The sequence below is a fragment of the Anomaloglossus baeobatrachus genome, chromosome 12 (genome assembly GCF_048569485.1).
Source record: "Anomaloglossus baeobatrachus isolate aAnoBae1 chromosome 12, aAnoBae1.hap1, whole genome shotgun sequence".
Lineage (NCBI taxonomy): Eukaryota > Metazoa > Chordata > Amphibia > Anura > Aromobatidae > Anomaloglossus > Anomaloglossus baeobatrachus.
The window spans coordinates 131751425-131763490 of NC_134364.1; the positions used below are offsets into that span (position 1 = coordinate 131751425).

Consider the following 12066-nt stretch of genomic DNA (forward strand, 5'->3'; position numbering starts at 1 on the left):
ATCCACCTCTTCACACACACTGCCGCCCGATCCACCTCTTCACACACTGCCGCCCGATCCACCTGTTCACACACACACTGCCGCCTCTTCACACACTGCCGCCTCTTCACACACTGCCGCCCGATCCACCTGTTCACACACACTGCCGCCCGATCCACCTGTTCACACACACTGCCGCCCGATCCACCTGTTCACACACACTGCCGCCCGATCCACCTGTTCACACACACTGCCGCCCGATCCACCTGTTCACACACACACTGCCGCCTCTTCACACACACACTGCCGCCTCTTCACACACACACTGCCGCCTCTTCTCACACACACTGCCGCCTCTTCTCACACACACTGCCGCCCCATCCACCTGTTCACACACACACTGCCGCCCCATCCACCTGTTCACACACACTGCCGCCCCATCCACCTGTTCACACACACTGCCGCCCCATCCACCTGTTCACACACACTGCCGCCCCATCCACCTGTTCACACACACTGCCGCCCCATCCACCTGTTAACACACACTGCCGCCCGATCCACCTCTTCACACACACTGCCGCCCCATCCACCTGTTCACACACACTGCCGCCCGATCCACCTCTTCACACACACTGCCGCCCGATCCACCTCTTCACACACACTGCCGCCCGATCCACCTCTTCACACACTGCCGCCCGATCCACCTCTACACACACACTGCCTCTTCATCCACCTCTTCACACACTGCCGCCTCAGCCACCTCTACACACACACTGCCGCCCGATCCACCAGTTCACACACACTGCCGCCTCATCCACCTCTTCACACACACTGCCGCCCGATCCACCTCTTCACACACTGCCGCCCGATCCACCTCTACACACACACTGCCTCTTCATCCACCTCTTCACACACTGCCGCCTCAGCCACCTCTACACACACACTGCCGCCCGATCCACCTCTTCACACACACTGCCGCCCCATCCACCTGTTCACACACACTGCCGCCCGATCCACCTCTTCACACACACTGCCGCCCGATCCACCTCTTCACACACACTGCCGCCCGATCCACCTCTTCACACACTGCCGCCCGATCCACCTCTACACACACACTGCCTCTTCATCCACCTCTTCACACACTGCCGCCTCAGCCACCTCTACACACACACTGCCGCCCGATCCACCAGTTCACACACACTGCCGCCCGATCCACCTCTTCACACACTGCCGCCCGATCCACCTCTTCACACACACTGCCGCCCGATCCACCTCTTCACACACACTGCCGCCCGATCCACCTCTTCACACACACTGCCGCCCGATCCACCTCTTCACACACACTGCCGCCCGATCCACCTCTTCACACACACTGCCGCCCGATCCACCTCTTCACACACTGCCGCCCGATCCACCTCTTCACACACTGCCGCCCGATCCACCTCTTCACACACTGCCGCCCGATCCACCTCTTCACACACTGCCGCCCGATCCACCTCTTCACACACTGCCGCCCGATCCACCTCTTCACACACTGCCGCCCGATCCACCTCTTCACACACTGCCGCCCGATCCACCTCTTCACACACTGCCGCCCGATCCACCTCTTCACACACTGCCGCCCGATCCACCTCTTCACACACTGCCGCCCGATCCACCTCTTCACACACTGCCGCCCGATCCACCTCTTCACACACTGCCGCCCGATCCACCTCTTCACACACTGCCGCCCGATCCACCTCTTCACACACTGCCGCCCGATCAACCTCTTCACACACTGCCGCCCGATCCACCTCTTCACACACTGCCGCCCGATCCACCTCTTCACACACTGCCGCCCGATCCACCTCTTCACACACTGCCGCCCGATCCACCTCTTCACACACTGCCGCCCGATCCACCTCTTCACACACTGCCGCCCGATCCACCTCTTCACACACTGCCGCCCGATCCACCTCTACACACACACTGCCTCTTCATCCACCTCTTCACACACTGCCGCCCGATCCACCTCTTCACACACACACTGCCGCCCGATCCACCTCTTCACACACACACTGCCGCCCGATCCACCTCTTCACACACACACTGCCGCCCGATCCACCTCTTCACACACTGCCGCCCGATCCACCTCTTCACACACTGCCGCCCGATCCACCTGTTCACACACACTGCCGCCCGATCCACCTGTTCACACACACACTGCCGCCCGATCCACCTGTTCACACACACACTGCCGCCTCTTCACACACACACTGCCGCCTCTTCACACACACACTGCCGCCTCTTCACACACACACTGCCGCCTCTTCACACACACACTGCCGCCTCTTCACACACACACTGCCGCCTCTTCTCACACACACTGCCGCCTCTTCTCACACACACTGCCGCCTCTTCTCACACACACTGCCGCCTCTTCTCACACACTGCCGCCCCATCCACCTGTTCACACACACTGCCGCCCCATCCACCTGTTCACACACACTGCCGCCCCATCCACCTGTTCACACACACTGCCGCCCCATCCACCTGTTCACACACACTGCCGCCCCATCCACCTGTTCACACACACTGCCGCCCCATCCACCTGTTCACACACACTGCCGCCCGATCCACCTCTTCACACACACTGCCGCCCGATCCACCTCTTCACACACACTGCCGCCCGATCCACCTCTTCACACACACTGCCGCCCGATCCACCTCTTCACACACACTGCCGCCCCATCCACCTCTTCACACACACTGCCGCCCCATCCACCTGTTCACACACACTGCCGCCCGATCCACCTCTTCACACACACTGCCGCCCGATCCACCTCTTCACACACACTGCCGCCCGATCCACCTCTTCACACACTGCCGCCCGATCCACCTGTTCACACACACTGCCGCCCGATCCACCTCTTCACACACACACTGCCGCCCGATCCACCTGTTCACACACACTGCCGCCCGATCCACCTGTTCACACACACTGCCGCCCGATCCACCTGTTCACACACACTGCCGCCCGATCCACCTGTTCACACACACTGCCGCCCGATCCACCTGTTCACACACACTGCCGCCCGATGCACCTGTTCACACACACTGCCGCCCGATCCACCTCTTCACACACTGCCGCCCGATCCACCTCTTCACACACACTGCCGCCCGATCCACCTCTTCACACACTGCCGCCCGATCCACCTGTTCACACACACACTGCCGCCTCTTCACACACTGCCGCCTCTTCACACACTGCCGCCCGATCCACCTGTTCACACACACTGCCGCCCGATCCACCTGTTCACACACACTGCCGCCCCATCCACCTGTTCACACACACTGCCGCCCGATCCACCTGTTCACACACACTGCCGCCCGATCCACCTGTTCACACACACACTGCCGCCTCTTCACACACACACTGCCGCCTCTTCACACACACACTGCCGCCTCTTCACACACACACTGCCGCCTCTTCACACACACACTGCCGCCTCTTCTCACACACACTGCCGCCTCTTCACACACACACTGCCGCCCCATCCACCTGTTCACACACACTGCCGCCCCATCCACCTGTTCACACACACTGCCGCCCCATCCACCTGTTCACACACACTGCCGCCCGATCCACCTGTTCACACACACTGCCGCCCGATCCACCTGTTCACACACTGCCGCCCGATCCACCTGTTCACACACTGCCGCCCAATCCACCTCTTCACACACACTGCCGCCCGATCCACCTCTTCACACACACTGCCGCCCGATTCACCTGTTCACACACACTGCCGCCCGATCCACCTCTTCACACACACTGCCGCCCGATCCACCTCTTCACACACTGCCGCCTCAGCCACCTCTTCACACACACACACACTGTCGCCCGATCCACCTCTTCACACACACACTGCCGCCCGATCCACCTCTTCACACACTGCCGCCCGATCCCCCTCTTCACACACTGCCGCCCGATCCCCCTCTTCACACACTGCCGCCCGATCCACCTCTTCACACACTGCCACCCGATCCACCTCTTCACACACTGCCGCCCGATCCACCTCTACACACACACTGCCTCTTCATCCACCTCTTCACACACTGCCGCCTCAGCCACCTCTACACACACACTGCCGCCCGATCCACCTGTTCACACACACTGCCGCCTCATCCACCTCTTCACACACACTGCCGCCCGATCCACCTCTTCACACACTGCCGCCCGATCCACCTCTACACACACACTGCCTCTTCATCCACCTCTTCACACACTGCCGCCTCAGCCACCTCTACACACACACTGCCGCCCGATCCACCTGTTCACACACACTGCCGCCTCATCCACCTCTTCACACACACTGCCGCCCGATCCACCTCTTCACACACTGCCGCCCGATCCACCTCTTCACACACACTGCCGCCCGATCCACCTCTTCACACACACTGCCGCCCGATCCACCTCTTCACACACACTGCCGCCCGATCCACCTCTTCACACACACTGCCGCCCGATCCACCTCTTCACACACACTGCCGCCCGATCCACCTCTTCACACACACTGCCGCCCGATCCACCTCTTCACACACACTGCCGCCCGATCCACCTCTTCACACACTGCCGCCCGATCCACCTCTTCACACACTGCCGCCCGATCCACCTCTTCACACACTGCCGCCCGATCCACCTCTTCACACACTGCCGCCCGATCCACCTCTTCACACACTGCCGCCCGATCCACCTCTTCACACACTGCCGCCCGATCCACCTCTTCACACACTGCCGCCCGATCCACCTCTTCACACACTGCCGCCCGATCCACCTCTTCACACACTGCCGCCCGATCCACCTCTTCACACACTGCCGCCCGATCCACCTCTTCACACACTGCCGCCCGATCCACCTCTTCACACACTGCCGCCCGATCCACCTCTTCACACACTGCCGCCCGATCCACCTCTTCACACACTGCCGCCCGATCCACCTCTTCACACACTGCCGCCCGATCCACCTCTTCACACACTGCCGCCCGATCCACCTCTTCACACACTGCCGCCCGATCCACCTCTTCACACACTGCCGCCCGATCCACCTCTTCACACACACTGCCGCCCGATCCACCTCTTCACACACTGCCGCCCGATCCACCTCTTCACACACTGCCGCCCGATCAACCTCTTCACACACTGCCGCCCGATCCACCTCTTCACACACTGCCGCCCGATCCACCTCTTCACACACTGCCGCCCGATCCACCTCTTCACACACTGCCGCCCGATCCACCTCTTCACACACTGCCGCCCGATCCACCTCTACACACACACTGCCTCTTCATCCACCTCTTCACACACACTGCCGCCCGATCCACCTCTTCACACACACTGCCGCCCGATCCACCTCTTCACACACACTGCCGCCCGATCCACCTCTTCACACACACACTGCCGCCCGATCCACCTCTTCACACACACACACTGCCGCCCGATCCACCTCTTCACACACTGCCGCCCGATCCACCTCTTCACACACTGCCGCCCGATCCACCTGTTCACACACACTGCCGCCCGATCCACCTGTTCACACACACACTGCCGCCCGATCCACCTGTTCACACACACACTGCCGCCTCTTCACACACACACTGCCGCCTCTTCACACACACACTGCCGCCTCTTCACACACACACTGCCGCCTCTTCTCACACACACTGCCGCCTCTTCTCACACACTGCCGCCCCATCCACCTGTTCACACACACTGCCGCCCCATCCACCTGTTCACACACACTGCCGCCCCATCCACCTGTTCACACACACTGCCGCCCCATCCACCTGTTCACACACACTGCCGCCCCATCCACCTGTTCACACACACTGCCGCCCCATCCACCTGTTCACACACACTGCCGCCCCATCCACCTGTTCACACACACTGCCGCCCGATCCACCTGTTCACACACACTGCCGCCCGATCCACCTGTTCACACACTGCCGCCCGATCCACCTGTTCACACACTGCCGCCCGACCCACCTCTTCACACACACTGCCGCCCGATCCACCTCTTCACACACACTGCCGCCCGATTCACCTGTTCACACACACTGCCGCCCGATCCACCTCTTCACACACACTGCCGCCCGATCCACCTCTTCACACACTGCCGCCTCAGCCACCTCTTCACACACACACACTGTCGCCCGATCCACCTCTTCACACACACACTGCCGCCCGATCCACCTCTTCACACACTGCCGCCCGATCCACCTCTTCACACACTGCCGCCCGATCCCCCTCTTCACACACTGCCGCCCGATCCACCTCTTCACACACTGCCGCCCGATCCACCTCTTCACACACTGCCGCCCGATCCACCTCTTCACACACTGCCGCCCGATCCACCTCTTCACACACTGCCGCCCGATCCACCTCTACACACACACTGCCTCTTCATCCACCTCTTCACACACTGCCGCCTCAGCCACCTCTACACACACACTGCCGCCCGATCCACCTGTTCACACACACTGCCGCCTCATCCACCTCTTCACACACACTGCCGCCCGATCCACCTCTTCACACACTGCCGCCCGATCCACCTCTTCACACACACTGCCGCCCGATCCACCTCTTCACACACACTGCCGCCCGATCCACCTCTTCACACACACTGCCGCCCGATCCACCTCTTCACACACACTGCCGCCCGATCCACCTCTTCACACACACTGCCGCCCGATCCACCTCTTCACACACTGCCGCCCGATCCACCTCTTCACACACTGCCGCCCGATCCACCTCTTCACACACTGCCGCCCGATCCACCTCTTCACACACTGCCGCCCGATCCACCTCTTCACACACTGCCGCCCGATCCACCTCTTCACACACTGCCGCCCGATCCACCTCTTCACACACTGCCGCCCGATCCACCTCTTCACACACTGCCGCCCGATCCACCTCTTCACACACTGCCGCCCGATCCACCTCTTCACACACTGCCGCCCGATCCACCTCTTCACACACTGCCGCCCGATCCACCTCTTCACACACTGCCGCCCGATCCACCTCTTCACACACTGCCGCCCGATCCACCTCTACACACACACTGCCTCTTCATCCACCTCTTCACACACTGCCGCCTCAGCCACCTCTACACACACACTGCCTCTTCATCCACCTCTTCACACACTGCCTCTTCATCCACCTCTTCACACACTGCCGCCCGATCCACCTCTTCACACACTGCCGCCCGATCCACCTCTTCACACACACACTGCCGCCCGATCCACCTCTTCACACACACACTGCCGCCCGATCCACCTCTTCACACACTGCCGCCCGATCCACCTCTTCACACACTGCCGCCCGATCCACCTGTTCACACACACTGCCGCCCGATCCACCTGTTCACACACACACTGCCGCCCGATCCACCTCTTCACACACTGCCGCCCGATCCACCTCTTCACACACTGCCGCCCGATCCCCCTCTTCACACACTGCCGCCCGATCCACCTCTTCATACACACTGCCGCCCGATCCACCTCTTCACACACACTGCCGCCCGATCCACCTCTTCACACACACTGCCGCCTCATCCACCTCTTCACACACACTGCCGCCCGATCCACCTCTTCACACACACTGCCGCCTCATCCACCTCTTCACACACTGCCGCCCGATCCACCTCTTCACACACACTGCCGCCTGATCCACCTCTTCACACACAGCCGCCCGATCCACCTCTTCACAAACATTGCCTCCTCATCCACCTCTTCACACACTGCCGCCCGATGCAGCTCTTCACACACTGCCGCCCGATGCAGCTCTTCACACACTGCCGCCCGATCCAGCTCTTCACACACTGCCGCCTCAGCCACCTGAACAGGACCGGCAGAAATCATGTACCGGCTGCCATAACCCCACCAACTGCACAGGAATGCCAATATATATCTAACAGTGTTAGTGTCCTGCATCGGCTCCTGAGTAAAGTCTCACAATAGTAGATATACATAGTGTTGAGCGAGTAGTTGACTATTCACACTCGCTATGCTGTTAGCCAGTACTGTCCACTTCTTGCATATCCGTTACGAGTAGCGGGCACAATGTAAGTCAATGGGAAATTCTCACTAAGTAGTGAGTAACCCGAAAGACATACTTTTCGTGCGAGTAGCGAATAGTACGGCTTTCAGGTTACTCGCTACTTATTGAGTATTTCCCATTGACTTACACTACGCACACTATTCATAATGAATATGCGAGTAGCAGACAGTACTGACTAACAGCATAGCAAGTGCGAATAGTCAACTACTCACTCAACACTAGTCACAGACCATAAAACCAGGGGTCCCGCCGTGCCAGTGCTTGTGAGTGCAGACTCCTTGAGGCCTCTGTCACACATCCGTGCCTCAGGTCCATGTTTGCCATTTTGTACACGTACCGGAGACACACACACGGGGACTTAGGTAATCCCAATGGTTAGGAGACACGTAAGTATTTAGGAACGGAATGTGTCTCCGTGAGTTCCATACGCTGACATGTCAGTGTTGCTCCGGCAGCACGGGTGTCACACGGCCCGCACCCATAGAACACGGATGTAGTGTGGATGCGGGCCCGTGTGACACGCGCCAGAGAAACACACGTGTCAGGTTAAAAAGAAAAAAATAAAAAAACACACACTCACCTCCACGAGTCCTGCAGTCTCTGCCGCGCCTGTCCCCTGCATCCGTCCCCCAGTGATTTGAACAACGCATCTCCTTCACTGGGGGCCGGAAGCAGCGTTAGCGGGGCGTGGCCTGGGCCGGACACTGTCATTCAGCACCACAGACAGCTCCGGAAGAAAAAGGTAAGGCGGGGCTTTCCGTTCTCGTGTGTTATTACATATGACACACGGAGAACACATATGTGCCATAAACACGGCACACGGGAAGCAAACCACCCCTTTAACACGTATGTGACAAAAACGTTATGTTTTGTCACATAAGTGTGGCAGAGGCCTGAAACATGAAAACAGACAAGTAGTGCTTTTTCCATAGGGCACAGTGACCCATTCCTACAAGTCTGCATGGGAATTCGAATGCATTGACCTAGGTGGATTGGGGAATGTTCAGCTTTAAAGAAAAGCCAACTATGGCAGTTCCATTAAAGACTGGCAACCTCCCAATTATAATAACAAGTATTAATATATGGGCGGCACAGTGGTTAGCACTGCATTCTCGTGGTGGCTCAGTGGTTAGCACTGCAGTCTTATGGTGGCTCAGTGGTTAGCACTGCAGTCTTGTGGTGGCTCAGTGGTTAGCACTGCAGTCTTGCAGCGCTGGGGTCCTGGGTTCAAATGCCACCAAGGACACCATCTGCAAGGAGTTTGTATGTTCTCCCTATGTTTTTCGTGGGTTTCGTCCCACACTCCAAAAAAATACTGATAGGGAATTTAGATTGTGAGCCCCAATGGGGACAGTGTTGCCAATGTATGTAAAGCGCTGTGGAATAGCGCTATATAAATGAATAAATATTATTATTATTATTATTATTATTATATATGGGGTTTTATAAATACACAACTATATGTATATTATAAGGTCCTATCAGTGCTTTTTAAGTCCTCTTAAAGGGGCTTTACACGCTGCGACATCGCTACCGATATATCGTCGGGGTCACGTCGTTAGTGATGCACATCCGGCGCCGTTAGCGACATTGCAGCGTGTGACACCAAGGAGCGACGATCAACGATCGCAAAAACGGCAAAAAAAAAAAATCGTTGATACGTCGCTCCTTTTCATAATATTGTTGCTGCTGCAGGTGCGATGTTGTTTGTCGTTCCTGAGGCACCACACATCGCTATATGTGACACCGCAGGAACGACGAACATCTCCTTACCTGCGTCCACCGGCAATGAGGAAGGAAGGAAGTGGGCGGGATGTTCCGGCCGCTCATCTCCTCCCCTCCTCTGCTATTGGACGGCTGCCATATGACGTCGCTGTGATGTCGCACGAACCGCCCCCTTAGAAAGGAGTCGGATCGCCGGCCACAGTGACAACGCAGGGAAGGTAAGCCGTGTGATGGGTGTTAGCGATGTTGTGCGCCACGGGCAGCGATTTGCCCGTGACGCACAACTGACGGGGGCGGGTACACTCACTAGCGATATCGCAGCGTGTAAAGTGCCCTTTACGCAGCCTGACGGAAGGCAACACTGACGTTGGCTACAACAATGTAGCAGCAACACCTATCCCCGGCCATATACACAATGCCTCACCTGTGCAGACGGAGAGGGAACTTCTCTTCTTCTAAACACTTTTCACTATTGTGGAACTTGTCCGTTTTTCCTATTCCATTCATGACCCCTCCGAGAAGGCCATTGGCTAGATTGCAGTCTAGTGGGTAGTTTTTCAGCTTGTAGTTGGTCTTCTCCAGCCCACAGTCCACCTCCAAGTCCTTCTTTTTATTGATATTTTTCAGCTGTGAGGCTGGTATTAAGTTGTCTTTCTGGAAGTCTGATAAATTATTCATAGTCTTGGTGTCCTGCATCGGTCTCTGACGGAAATGTCTTACCAAAATAAAGATCATACACAGCAAAACCAGGAGTCCCACCATGCCAGCGCCCATGAAGACCGCCACCCAAGGAAAGTCCCGGTCCACTGGAAACTCGCACCGGCTTCCCATGAGACCAGGAGGACAAAGACATATGGTGCTTTTTTCAGAAGGCACAAAATGGCAGGTTCCTCCGTTCCTGCAGGGGTTGCCACTATTTTTTCAGAAGGCACAAAATGGCAGGTTCCTCCGTTCCTGCAGGGGTTGCCACTACACTCGTCCTTGATTTTCTGATCACACGACTTCCCGGTAAATCCTGGAGGACACGTGCATCCAAAGTCACCATTACTGTCATAGCAGGTGCCTCCATTAGAGCAGGGATTCTTAGCGCACACGTTCATATTAACGGCACACGTTAGGCCGGTATATCCCATGCGACAGCGGCACAGCGGATTGTAGTGAAGGATATAGCACTGGCCTCCTGGAAAACATTAACACGCAAGGTTAGGAGCGCTCCAAAACCGTGGCCGCATGTCTACTGTACGACGCCACAACCGGTAACAAAGACATTACTAGAATGGGCCTCATGTGTGTGACACACCCCGAGTTGTGAGGTTTATTCCCCCTCCCAAAGTTACTGTTTGTCTTGAATTATTCGGGGTTTTTTTTTCTTGGTTTTCACTTTAAGATTTAACAAAATGGCCCATGCTATGAATGTAGCAGAAAGTAACACATGTTTGAGGATATACAGTATCTTATAGGACAACACTGAAGATATAGCACATTGAAACAATGTAAAGTACCTTCACCTCTAAGAGAAAAGGGCCAAATCGTGCCCAAAGTGTGAATGTTTTGTGTGGCCACCATTATTTTCCAGCACTGCCTTAACTCTCTTGGGCCTGGAGGTCTCTAGAACCTCACAGGAGCCGGTGGATCCTCTTCATCCTCCATGACGACATAACAGAGCTGGTGGATGTTAGAGACCTTGTGCTCCTCCATCTCACGTTTGAGGAGGACCCAAAGATGTTCAAAAGGGCTTAAGTGTGGAGACATGCTTTATCCTCTGTTTCTTTAGGAAGTCTGAGGTTGGCTTAGAGGGGTGTTTGGGGTTATGTTGAAATACAGCCCTGCAGCAATCTTTCTAAAGGGAGTGGGTCATATTCTGCTTCAGTATGTCACAGTACATGTTGGCATTCATGGTTCCCACAATGAACTGTAGCTCCCCACAGCCGGCAGCACTCATGCAGCTCCAAACCATGACATTCCCACCACCATGCCTGACTGTAGGCAGGACACACTTGTCTTTGTACTCCTCACCTGGTTGTTGACACACACACACACACACACACACACACACACACACCTAAACCAAGACTACAGGACAGGTTCCAGTAATCCATGTCCTTAGTCCGCTTGTCTTCAGCAACCTGTTTTCAGGCTCTCTTGTTCATTATCGCTAGAAAGAGACTTCCAATCTGGGACAACAGCCATGTAGATCAGTTTGATGCAGTGGGCGCCTTATGGCCTGAGCACTGACAGGCGGACCCTCCACCTCTGCAAGCAATGCTG

The 12066-nt window shown here is 56.9% G+C and overlaps 1 protein-coding gene across 1 annotated transcript in view; it reads right to left on the bottom strand.

Moving 5' to 3' along the window:
* Positions 1-12066, bottom strand: part of DLL4 (delta like canonical Notch ligand 4) — a 38703-nt gene that overhangs the window by 7746 nt on the left and 18891 nt on the right. The window contains 2 exon segments of the mRNA XM_075330782.1: positions 10223-10688; positions 10739-10978. Coding sequence (XP_075186897.1) covers positions 10223-10688; positions 10739-10978 — 706 coding nt within the window.